Source organism: Nomia melanderi, chromosome 10 (genome assembly GCF_051020985.1).
Source record: "Nomia melanderi isolate GNS246 chromosome 10, iyNomMela1, whole genome shotgun sequence".
Taxonomy (NCBI): Eukaryota; Metazoa; Arthropoda; class Insecta; order Hymenoptera; family Halictidae; genus Nomia; species Nomia melanderi.
This window is the reverse complement of record NC_135008.1, coordinates 3,015,687-3,028,997: the sequence shown is the minus strand read 5'-3', so window position 1 is coordinate 3,028,997 and position 13,311 is coordinate 3,015,687. Positions and strand designations below refer to the sequence as shown.

General features: G+C 43.5%; 2 protein-coding genes across 5 annotated transcripts in view; one reads left to right on the top strand and one right to left on the bottom strand.

Annotated features, from left to right (window-relative positions):
- LOC116433699 (uncharacterized) overlaps nt 1-13,311 on the bottom strand; it is a 36,879-nt gene that overhangs the window by 22,174 nt on the left and 1,394 nt on the right. For all 4 annotated transcript variants that reach the window (XM_031992093.2, XM_031992111.2, XM_076371408.1 and 1 more), the window contains exons 2-4: nt 10,867-11,202; nt 9,940-10,227; nt 7,538-9,121 (exon numbers count right to left, since the gene is read on the bottom strand). In XM_031992093.2, the coding sequence (XP_031847953.1) occupies nt 7,538-9,121; nt 9,940-10,227; nt 10,867-11,097 (2,103 nt within the window). In that variant the 5' untranslated portion in view covers nt 11,098-11,202. The remainder of the gene's footprint in view (nt 1-7,537; nt 9,122-9,939; nt 10,228-10,866; nt 11,203-13,311) is intronic.
- On the top strand, nt 2,674-6,517 carry LOC116433885 (carbohydrate sulfotransferase 11). Its single transcript, XM_076371518.1, has 6 exons — nt 2,674-3,130; nt 3,471-3,619; nt 4,368-4,539; nt 5,048-5,207; nt 5,767-5,966; nt 6,290-6,517. The coding sequence occupies exons 1-6, from the start codon at nt 2,987-2,989 to the stop codon at nt 6,515-6,517; spliced, it is 1,053 nt and encodes a 350-aa protein (XP_076227633.1). The 5' UTR covers nt 2,674-2,986.

Genomic DNA, 13,311 nt, shown 5'->3' with positions numbered 1-13,311 from the left:
ATTCAGAATTTTCTAATAAGATGCAGACGACATTTTCTGAAACTTAATTAGAAATGGAAAATATTAATATTGAATTATACAACTGAACTTCGTTATTGTTGTCGCACGATTATGTTGCTGAAATTGTAATTCGATTTGGCTGGAGGTCATCGGTGACTATAGCATTCAACTTGTTAATAGTAAACTTTACGAAGTTGTTGTATCGAATCAATTAACTAAAGACGCCTCTGAATGCAAAGCGTTAAATAAAGTATCACTTATTTACAGTTTACATTGACTCTCAGTCGACATTTAATTCGATAGTAAAACTATAAAATTATTAATTATTGTAGTATCTAGAATTTTTAGCGTAGGTTAATTTTCAAGAAGAGTGAATGTAAGAATGAGTGAGTGAAGGACAGGTTGTAAAACGTACTTTTTACGTATTGTCCGTATTGTTTCCATACTTTATATTTATTCCTAGCTCTCGATTACCCAAGATCCCTTTCATTATTTATACTATACTAACACCATACTATCTACTTAAATTAATTATTTCCAACGAAACACTTCCTAGTGCAAAGCGTTAGCCGTCCCCGCGTATCCAAGAACGCGCGCGGATCACGAAAGCCGCAGCGAACAATCAATCCGAAGATGCCACCGATCCGACGCGGTCTGGAACGACGGCGATTTGCATGGAACACGGAAAGGACGTTCCGCTGGACCGACTCCTCGCACGCAACACGTTCGCCTAATTATTTTCTTGTTAGCCCGCTCCACCCGTGCGCCGCGCAATTTCCACCGCGGCGGAATCTCGCGATCTCTCCCATTCTCTCTGTCTCTCGTTTTTCATCCGCGGAATATTCATGGTGTCCGGCGAGATGCCCGTGCCACGCGGAAAACGCAACAGCATGAATTATTCAAGCGGTCCCGTTCGACGGTGGGGGAAACATCTTCTGAAAGTGTGATCAGTCCACTTAATCAGGCGACACGCGTGCCGCGGCCATCCCCCCTCGGGAGTCGGGGGAGAAATAATACCCGATGGACGCCGGGAAAAACAGCGGGACTGATTTAACGCGTCGCTACGATGTATGCGCCGTTTCTGCGACGAGGTTTTTGACCCGAGCCGATTCTCGAGGCTGAACCCTTGTTTCTTCAACCCTTGCGCTGTTTCTTTCGCGACTCGATGGAATTTTTGGTCTGCTGGAATGTTCTGCTCGGTTTTGAATGGAGGGAGAGGGTGGATTTGTGAAATGGTACCTTGGAGTTGCGGTAGCTGGTACGTGTAGATCGTGACGCCTTTATGGCGATGATAGGGGAAAATAGAAATGGGGGTGTAGAAATGTTTGTGGCTAATTTAATTCAGAAAATGGGGAATGTAAGTATTCTGATCGTTTAGTATGGAACACTGTTGCTTTATGAAATGAAGTATGTAGAGAAGTTGAGTCTCTCGGAATGTTCTGTTCGTTTTCTAATTAAAAGAAAATAAGGCAAAGATCTGAGTAATTGGGCTGGTATCGGTAGTCGGCCATTTTTCACGAAAATACGCAAGTATTGAGTTTTCGAAAGTGTCTATAAAAGTTGAATAGCATAACTACTTCAAAGTTCGCTTTGTTACTTAATGGAAGAAGTTCAAACGACATTTTTTCAAACGACAACGTTTAACATTATTGAGAAAACGAGCAGCCCGTAATCATTTATTTCTCACGACACAGTGTCGCGATTTCTTCGAGTTAATAAAAAATGCCTCGCAGATTACACGAAGTCGCGGGATCGATATCCGTGATGCTATTCAGTTTTATGGTTCTTATTCCGCGCACACCTGCACACGGGGACATTCATGCGGAGGCATAGAGTGGCCTTGAACTTCCGCTGAATGAAAGGAAGACGATTTTCACGGCCGACGGACGTCCGACGTGTCTCTGTGACGATAATAAACCGTCAGCAGAATTTCTCACCTACTTTTTTACCAGAATAGAAGCTTCCCCTATTTTTCATATTATCTTTTCCATTCATTGATAAGGCAATGCTACTTTTAGAACGATATGAGGACTATCTAGAATTTCTCATCTAAGTTGATCAATTTCTAACCGAAAAATACAAATAAATGTCACTTTTGGAACAATATGAAGACTATCCAAAATTTCTCATCTAAGTTCATCAATTTCCATTCGAAAAATACAAATAAATGCCATTTTTAGAACAATATAAAAACTATCTAGAATTTCTCATCTAAGTTGAACAATTTCTAATCAAAAAATACAAATAAATGTTCAGTATACAAGTATAAAACCGAAGATCCACTCGTTTCGAGACACAACTGCCTTCGCTCAAACTACAGTGTCACCGACACTCCTCGAATCGAATTAGTATGCCCGACAGTGTCCAAGCTTCGTATCGCAAATACCTCCAAACCGTTCCCAGGGGCGGATACACTTGAAAGCATTCGAAAAGTTTAAAACACTTCACACTCGAAAATATATTGATCCCTTTCGAACATTATAATTCCATCATTTTACCATATTGAACCAAATGGTTTCGCATCTTGAGTGCAAATTAACCTGAACGACACTGTACATACGACCTCTGCAAACATTTATCTAATCCGTATCAACAACGAAGTGATTATTCCACTGACTAGAACTTTATCATCGGCAGTACTTCGAAGCTAGTTTCATTCCTCCACGTCGTTGATCTTAAATATTTCTAACGAAATACTTCCGAGTGCAAAGGGTTAAAAAGCTAAAGAGTTCGAAGGGAATAGAGATTTTAGCAACAAATAGCAGCAGGTTTCCTGCTCGCTAGGTCCACCACTGTCCGCACAAGAGGAAACCGGTCAGTCAGTGCCCGACGAGGAAGAACGAATATTCACCCGGCTCTTCGCGATTTTCCTCAAACGATTCGGAGTCAGGGCCCAGTGAAGATCGAGTCAGTAAAGTGAATTTCCTCGGAAGAGACACGTCGATTCATTAAAAACTGGCGGTTTCCGGTATCAATCGAGTGCAACATGCTTCGAAACCAAAGAAGAGTCTCGCAGATCCTAAAATGCATGATTGCCTGCGGACTGATCGTTCTGATCCTAAAATTCACCGTTCTCCGCGTCGTTGAAGAGCAGGCGATGCCCAAATTCGAAGAACTTAGCAAACTGATGGTGCGTACGTTGACTTTAGCGGATTTCGCGTACTGTTAACCGTTTAACCAGTTAACTGTGGAATTTAATTTGAAAAATCTCTCATCGCGCGCAATAAAATGAAATTCGAGTCGAGCATTGTGTTTCCGTTTGATTATCGATATAATTATTTCATTCCTCGTGATGGCTTTCTTTATAGAGAATGTAAAACGTGATGAGTTTAGATAAATTAATGCGGCTCGGTTAAATAATTGTGAACTAAAGAAATATTGAGATTCGTTGAAAATATTGTGGCAGGTTGAATAGACCGAAATGGTTCGCGAGGTTTTGCGTGACTAAAAATTGGATTGATTGCATTTAGATGAAGGCCGAGACCGACAATTTTAAGCGGAGGTTGATGGTAATGGACGTCTGTCGAAAGTACAACCTAGGGACCTACGAGGAGACCGATAGACCTGCGAGTTTCAAGCATCCACCTGCACCGCAGTATTCGGTCTTTTATATAACCAGGTTTGGGAACAACGTGAGAATAAATATTACGTTTTGACGCTAGAACTGCCAGAAGAGTCAGAATTGTCTATTCGAGGATTTCTACTTTATGATTGAAGTAATCTCTATTTTGCAATTATTGAGACGATGACGATGCTTTTGCAAGATATTAAAAACGTAATAAGAGATGATTTAACCCTTTGAACTCTGCAGGCTCCAATATTGCACCAGTTCTAATATCAAATATTTCAATGAATTTTAAAACTACCTTAAGATTAGATCTTCAAAATATAGAAAGTTTGTACTGAGAAGGGATTAAAGGTCTAAGAAATGTTATAACATTGTTAATCTTCAGTAGTACTACTATCAGAATTAGTAGGAGTTGCTGACATATCACAAAACTATGTGGAGTGCTAAGGGTTAAATCTCTAATTAAATTTCCTCTATTCTCTAAATTATCATAACTCCCTCGAGAGATTTCGCAATGAGTTATTCTAATTACCAGGTAGTTCTAGTGTTAAACAGAATCGAGATTCAAGATCATCTGATCCCCGCGTTCGCGAAGTCCTCGCTTGCGAAGATAAAATTCTAGTTAGCCTCTATCTCCTTCGAGCTGTCTAGAAGATACTAAACCGTACGTTGCACAGTCAATATTGTTTCTTCGGCCGCGAAGGATTAGATATCTGCTATTACAGCCGCGACAGTCTGGTTACCCAATCGCGAGTGATTTAACGGGTTTGCGTTTCCGCAAACGTTATTTGTCAAATAGATCGCATAATCTATCATACTGTCCGATTTACAAAGCCGGCAGCACGACGTGGATTTACAATTTGTGCCTTCTGATGGACGTGCCGGAGGAGCAGCTGAACAACGGGAGGGAGCAGATATCGGTGGTCGCGAGAAGAGCGATACCGGAACTGGAGTATCCGGAGGCGGATGAGGTGAGGATCGACGGATCTTTCGTTGAGAACGATGCGTGGGCGTGTCGGGGTTGCTGAGAGTCTGCGGAAGCGAAAGAAAATTATGTAAAAGGAACGGAGAGATTGTGAAGAGACGAGGAAGGAAAGGAGATGAAAAGAAAGTAAAAGAGAAGATAAAATAAAGTAGGAGAGAATAAAAGAAAAGAAAGTAAAAGAAAAATGAAATAAAGTAGGAGGAAAGAAAAGAAAGTAAAAGACGGAAAAATGAAATAAAGTAGGAGAAAAGAAGAGAAAGTAAAAGAAGGAAAAATAAAATAAAGTAGGACAAAATAAAAGAAAAGAAAGTAAAAGCAAAATGAAATAATGTAGGAGAGAATAAAAGAAAGGAAAGCAAAAGCAAAATGGGTGCAGCTCCCGGCGAGTAATGAAACCCCGACACGATTAACGGTTCGATTAACGGAACCGTCGAAATCTTCGACGGAATCTTTCGGGGACGTAACAAGATCTAACACGAGAAAAACCGGTGCAGGCTCTGAAGGTAACGCGGAAACTGCTGGTGGTAAGGCACCCATTTGAGAGATTGCTGAGCGCGTATCGCGATAAGCTGGAGAACTCCGTGGCTGGAAGGGAGCACGGGACACTTCACTTTTATCGGAAATACGGCGGCAAGATTGTTCAAAAGTATCGCGGTGAGTCACGGCACAAAATATCGATCCTGATATTCCTCGAGCCACGTTCCCATGGTCTACGAGTGTCTGTGCCTGTGTGCACGGTCTCTCGACAAACGATTCTCTTTGATGAATCTAACATGATCATAGGGTATAACTGAATAATTAACCCTGCAATATAAAATCTCTCTGTACTTGAAATATTATTTTATCCTAGCACATCGTGCCGGAGTACTGATAAGAATGTTGAACTAGACTCGACTAATCTAAACGTTATTTACTTCTGAATATAAATTAAATACTACTTTTCTATTGTCAATCGTTAACCATTGGAGTAAATGTATACGTAAGATAACTATCGAATTCTTTTCATTCAATGAACTATCAAAGATAAACTACGTAATACTATCAGTTGTGGAAACATGGAACACGTAGATTCGCGATGAAGTTACAACATTCCCAAATTCAAATTAACTTGGATAAACTATGGATGAACTAACTCGGGAAAGGGTGAACTAGACGATGCTGAAACGTTTGCACTAAAATTTTTACGCAATTATTTGAAAGAAACTGTTTTCAGAGAAGAATTTCGTGAGGCCGAGAGAGGACCAAGTGGTCCGACAAAATGGCGGCCCGCCGCCGGCTGGGATCGAGCCAACTTTCAAGGAGTTCGTGCAGTACTTGATCGATACCGATCTAGCCAGCTACGGAGATGACCACTGGATGCCTTATTATTTATTCTGCACTCCGTGCTTCGTGGACTACGATATAATTGCCAAGGTACATATCCAAACAATAAGGTTTATCCCCTACAAGCGATCTGTCTTAATCGTTGAAGTTGCTCGATCCGAGAAAGCTCGAAGAGTTTGTAAATCTAAAGATTAAATGCGACGACGATCCCCGGATAAAGGGAGTCGTGCATCGAGGACGTTAAACGGTAATGTTCACCGCGAGTTAGCCATCTGGATTTCGGCGAAATAAAGTCCGAGCCTGCTGAATATTAATATATTCAAACTGCAGGCCTGTTTATCGCCCCGTTTTTACGCTTCGTCATACAGGCTGGATCATTTTACGGTCGGCTTACAATTTTTTACGATTCGCAGGTGGAAACGTTATGGCGGGACCAGATTTACGCGATCCATAAACTAGGCTTGCAAGGAGTGATTAAGCCGAGATGGCGTCACAACGGTGGCCATCTAAATGCGTCCAGGACATACTTCAGTCAGATCAGCAGGGATATGGCGGAGAAACTGTACGAAAAGTTCCGACTGGACTTCGAGTTGTTCGACTATTCCCCGGATATTTATTACCGATACGCCACTGCCGAGTGATCGTTCAATAAAAACGAATTCGAATTCTATATACAGTAGCGTACCGATCTTTCTTGATACAGTGTTACGATATAATTCATGGAGATTCGTCAGCAATGTCTCGATCAGTGAGAAGTTAATATTCTTTACCACAAAAAGGTACATTAACCCTTTCCACTGGAGAGGTGGCTCTCGATCGCCGTTTGTTTCAACGCGACAGCGTTGAAAATATAAAAATCGGTTGCTAAGAGAACGGTTGGAGTACACTGACCACCGAACGCCGTGTATTTTCGTGAATTTTCCCCGTGTCACGACCCCTCATTAACGCTGCTCGAAGAGGGAGACTTTAGGACAGATCGCTCTGATACATTACGCGGAACTAGGTCAATCGATTTCGTTGGCAAAAGTTCGTCGCGTGGCGTAACGTGATTTAAACCCCATCAATTAAGACTACGTACGCTTATCGGACTTCAACGCGTTTCTTTGTTTTTGCCGGGTCGTGTGTCGTCCGGCGATTTCCGTGACCGGCAGCGAACGAACGACGTGCTCCCAAAAATCTGGGACGCGTCCGAATTGGACTGGACGTCGTTCAGCTTGATTTTTAAATATTCCATGAGCAAGCCGATTAGCATTCGACGCCGGCCGCTCGTCAGGGTGCCGGTCGATACTCGAGTCAATTTAATTGGATCGGAATCAGGCGATGTTCCGAACGGTTCGCTGCTGACAGTCGATTCGCGGTTCTCTAGTTCTATCTTCGTGGCAATCGGAATGACAATGACGGATACTTGTAGTCTGAAAGCTTGTAGCCTGCCGCTTAGGCCACTATAACCTGCTTCATTAATTTCAATTGAACTCGTCCGACAGATTTCATTGACAACTTTCACATAAGCGAGAAACTTGAATTGCAAATGTCCCCAGTCGAAGGCTCACTAAGTAGCAGAAGACAAAAGTGTTAAAATAAGGATTGACAATTCAAGAACTCGACAACGCATACGATGAACAATAATGACAAATGACTTATACAGAATACGTATCACTCACCTTATTATGCAAATCCTCCAGCACCTCCCGATCGACCAATCCCAAGTCCTCCCAACTTGGCTCTTCCAGGATGACCTCCATCCCATCAACACCATGAACCACGTTGCTAGGCGCAGCTTTATCACTTTTCGTCGATCGTTCACCATGCTCAACGTTCTTCTTCAGCTTCGCGTCGTCCGGCGTCTCCTTCCTATCAACCCCCGAGTCCTTCGCATCATCACGGTCACACTCCACTCCGTCGTCTTCCACCGGAGAACCAAAGAGATGATCCACCTTAGGTACATTCTCCACAAACGCAGCTTTATCTTCAATAATCCTCTTCTGATCATTCTCGACTTTATCCTGATGCTTCCGTTCCCAATAATTCTTCTCCTCCTTCGCGTCCTTCTTATGCCGAGTGGAGTCCTCGGAGTCTCTAGTCCTCGAAGAGTTCTTCGAGCCGTCCAGCGCTGAAGGTTCCCTCTGTTTCTCGTCTGGACTCACCCAGTTGCTACCCGCCGGAGTCCCCGAGCTCTGAGAACCTTGAACCGAGTTCTCTTTCCTTTCACTCTGACTTTCATTATCCGCACCTTTAGCAGGACTCTTCTCGTCTTCGACTGACTCAGCGTTAGCAGCATCCTTCTTCTTCTTGGACTCGACGGGCCTGACAACGACGGGACTGCTGGTCCTGGTGAGTATGCTCTTCTTGGGACTCAACTGCGCGTTGTGCGTGTAGACCTCCCGTTTGGGGCTGCTGGAGACGGACCTAGCTGGCCGGCCCGTTTTGCCGGCGTCTCGCTGCGGACTGCACGGCTGGGAGGACGGTCTCCTGCGCGTCTTGGGCATCTTGGTCGCCGGGGAGACGGGGACCGGGATCCTCGTCTTAGGCGTCGCCTCGACGGACTCGGTCTCGTCGCTGTCGGGTGTCCTCAGCTTGACTATCTCGCCGCCGAAGTGCACCCGCCTGGGCGTCTTCCTGCGGTCCGGCGAGGAGTCCTTGTTCTCGGCGTCGTTCCTCACGTCGGTGCCGCTCTCGTCGTCCTGCTCCTTCTCGCTGTCCTCCTTCTCCTCCAGAATGGTCATGGTGATCGCTGTCTCCTCGTTGAACTTGATCTCCGTCTCCAGCACCACTCTGGCCGCGGGCATCGCCCCTCCGTTCACCTCGTCCTCCTCCTCGACGATGCCGGACGTGTCGCTGTCGCTCTCCTCCCACTTCCGGTCCACGTCCTTCTCCGTCCTCTCGACGCCCTTGCCATCGGCGATCCTCCTCCGCGCCTTGCCGCCGGACCGCACGTTGTAGATCTTCGACAGTATCTCGATGTTCCTCTTCAGCTTGTTGTCGTAGTCCTCCAGGTAGCCCTCGAACGCGTCCACGCCGACCGCGTCCCGTATCTTGATCAGCGACTTCAGCACCGCCTCCTGGTGCGGCACCTGGGCGAGCCGCGACGCGAGCGCGATCGTCGCCTCCTTGATCAGCTGCGAGCTGGCCACCGGCCCGCTCGACGAGGGGAACAACAGCGACGGCACGCTCAGGATCACGCCCGTCGTGACGTTCGTCTGGAAGGAATCCCGCACCTCCGACCGACTCAGACCATCCTGAAGAATCTGCAAGGAGCGCACACCCCCGATGCAACCGCGTCCCGCGATCGATGGATCAGATAGTGGGGGGCGAAGTGCAAGGTCGTGGCATGCTCGCGCATTACCGGATCAACGGGTTAATTCATGAGATCTCGACGGTCCTTACTCCTCGGAATTTAGTTGCAGTTTGGAAACCCAGAAGGTTACTCAGTAATGGTTGTTTCATTGGAGTGTGAAAACCGAGAGTTTAGGAATTAAGTATGAGAAACTAATGCAGTAAGCAATGCTTAAGCAATGGTTCGAATCTTTTGATCAGGGACTGTACATCTAATGCCTCCTCGATTTCTAATAATACAATCATCTTTGTGATTATTCGGTTAACAGGCTCATAACCGTCTGCAGTTACGCCTTACATTTTTAAACTTTTTAAATCACACGATTCGTGTAGAATTAACCCTTTGCCGGGAGGTGACTCTCAACTTGGTTTGATACGGTAGAACGATAAAGTTTGATATTTAACATTGAACTTTGTATAACGTTACTGTATGAAATATCAAAGTAAAACACCTTTGTCCCTTAATTTATCGATTAAGTCAGTTACATCGCAGCAAACATCGTTTATATTTTATCAAAGAGTGTTGATTTAATCTATAAATTAAGGGACAAAGGTGGTTCACTTTGATATTTCCTATAATAGCATTATGCAAAGTTCAATATTAAATATATTCTTCAACGGTGATGGAGATCGATTGATAAGTGCGACTATGACGCGTTCAACGTGAATTCTAGCGTGAAGTGGTGCGTTGTATATTCGAATCGTTCTGCGGACCAAGCGCAGTCCTCACCCTTTTGATCGTGTTCTCCCTGTCGTGGCTGTGCACGAGAAAAACACGGAACGCGTCCAGAGCGCCCTTCCGAACGGCGGGCGCCGGGTGGCCCAAATTATTGACCAACTCCGGTACCACTGGTTGCATGACCTTGTCCACGACGTCAGGACTCAAAGTCGGCAGCACGTCGATGAGCACGCGAACAGCGTGCTGACGCACCTCCCATTCTGGATCACGCAGTCTCTCCGATATCTCCAAGAACGTGAGACGCGTGTCCACCTCGCTCGGAAACTTCCGAGTTCGCACCTGCGCGAGAAAACCGATCCAATTACAATCTACACACTATATTAAACCCTTCTATTCATCTACCCACTGCATAGCTTTAAATTGCACCTGCAACTCGGTACAAAAGGTCTCGAAACTTCAGTGATAATTACGTCATTATTAGGTTTATCTTGAATGTCACTGCATTAGGTATACTTGTAATAGAAAGAAGTTCTCAAATAATCATAGTTGAATCGAATGAATTATCCAACGTGTTACACAGTAACATACAAACTCAATATCAGTAGACCATAATATACGAATTTGTTTAACACTAGAACTACAGGTCAGAAAACTAAATAATAAATTAAGTAAAGTCTCAATAGAGGCACTAGAATTTTTACAATTCCAAGAAGCCACTTCTTAGATAGTTCCAGTGTTGAAGTAGCAGATTAGCAAAGAAGTGGCAAGCTATCTAACACATTTCTCTGAAAAGTTATTAGAGAAATTGAGTTAACAATGAGAAAACTAAATAGTAAATCAAGTGAAGTCTCAATAGATGCACTAGAATTTTTACAATTTCAAGAAGCCACTTCTTAGATAGTTCCAGTGTTGAAGTAGCAAGCTATCGTAAAAGGTGTCGCAATGTCCAACGGGTGCGAAACGGCGTATCGTACTAACCACGTGCTCCCAGAGGGGAGTGAGCTGTATAGGTTGCCCGTTCGGCGAGGTCAATGTCATCTTTCGAGAGTGCCGGTGACGATGACCTCGTCGCGTTGGTGTCCCAGGGGTTGAGCAGAGATCGAAGGGCGCCAGTTGGGCTGGCAGGGCCGGGGAATCCTTCTGGGGCTGCAGAGGCCCCGTGTTCGTCGATCCTGTCATAGATGACGAGAACTCGAAGCACTCGGACATTACCAGCCTACGTCTCGTCCCTCGGGCACCGCCGGTCCTTCACCATCTTCTTCGGGAATCGCTTCCTTAATTCCGGATCGTTCATCGAGTCACGCGAGGACAGACCTGATCGACAGATTTCGTTACATATTTACGCTGCAGCGAGCAACGTGTCCGCTATTCAGTCTGACATTAATAATTTTGCGACCTGGAATTACACTGAAAATCGTACAGACAATTTGAATGGTGCACGAGTGTCTGCGTTCCTCTTGAATTCTATATTACTTCCTAAATTCAACTGTAATACTATAAACGTTATCATTGGACTGTAGATTTCTATGCACTTGGAAATTTTGAAGCACAATTGCATAGAATGTGTATGACAAAAAGATGTATAAAATATCTTAACCCTTTGCACTCTGTAGGCCAATATTGCACCAGTTATAATATCAGAAGTTAAGTTAATGTATTAAATACATTCAACGTGTGTAGTGCCCATTATCCGGTAATTCTAAATAGTAACAGAACGGTTCCTTTCGCAGTAGGTTCCATGATTCAGTATCTAGCGCGCAAGCAAATTTAGTGGAGCAATTATGCATGGATAATATTCTATACAAAGTAGTCCCTAACGAATATACAGAGCCAGAGAGAGGGTCAATATTGTCTTTGTATAGATTCGCACGTGGAACAACACGGTTGACAGGATCACGAGAGCTATAATTAGTCTAGCGAGCGGAAGGATTAAAAATAACCCTTAAATGGCACAGCTGGAATAGAATAGTTAACGGGTGATCAATGAATTAACCGCGATTATCAATGAAAAAAAGACTTAAGATAACGTGACAAATCCATGGTCGTTATAATTATCATTACCACGGTGGTCACCAATGACCGGAGCTTCCAAATTGCTTGAAAATAATTACAAGAAAATTGATAATCAATGAAAATATTTAATAACACGAAAAGCTAGATAATAGTGTAAGTACTGTAGTACCAAAACATTGATAATCATTTCTAATCAAATTTCCCTCTATTATAGTACCAAAACATTGATAATCACTTCTAATAAAATTTTCCTCTATTATAAAGGAATAAATCTTACTATAACAAAACCCTAAATTCTCATGGCAATGAACAAGTTACGAGAATATAGAAATAATATGAATAATTGTCATATATAATGATAAGTGCCACGGGATTCTAGAGCGCAATCGTCCCCAACCCGCTTAAAATTGAATGACTCCGGTGGTTCCGATGCGGAGGCACCACACGATGCTCCTATATGCCCGACGTTAGGTCCCGACTTCCGCAGTAATCGATCAGCGATATTTCCTCCGCTTCCGGCACATGCTAACCTACGAATGTACGAAATGATTGACAGCGGCAAGACTGTGACCAGTTAGCGACTGACGCACAACCGACTTCCGGTTCCCCTTGCGGAATCAATCACAGCCGGTCACGGAACACGTTTCGACGTTAACCTCGGGGAATCCAATTTATCTGTGTACACAACCGTTCGATCTCGATAGTTTCCTTTCTCAGTGGTCGCTATCCTCTCAAAACTAAAAAGAAAAACGAAATGGTCAACGATGAATTTTTTACTGATACACTCTACGAGAAAGGTCGTTTCAAGGTTAACCCTCTGCGGTCCGGAGTGGTCTTGGTTTCTCACTTTGAGGTTCACGTCGACGTTCATTCAATTACAGCTTAACACTAAAACTACCGAGCAATTGAATTGACTTTTGAAAATTTCGCTATAGAAACTCCAAGAGTACATCTGTTCAGACCTTAATTGATTTACAATTCAGTTTGCGTAGTGCTAAATGAATTTCTTTAATAATTTCTCAGAGAAACATTTGTTACCTTTCTAATAATTGCAAAAAGAAGACATCAGGCATGTGTCATTTGACCCCTCTGGTAGTTTTAGTGTTAAATGACGCTCTATTTATTTATCCAAGAATATTTGGGAGTCGTTGGAATGTCACCTTTAAATGGTACAATTGTGATACTACAAATAAATATAGAAAAAATTGTTAACACGTTGAATGCCGCGCGATTTCATGGTATAAAATACTTGAAATGGAAGAAATATGGTATTAAATCATCTGACTGAATTGCATTGTTATTATTTCAGGTTCATCTAGCTGAATGTCACCACATTAGTTGGCATTATTTATAGTATAGAAATGTTTTCAAGTAATCATAGTTTAACTGAGTGAAATAAAATAGTTCTGT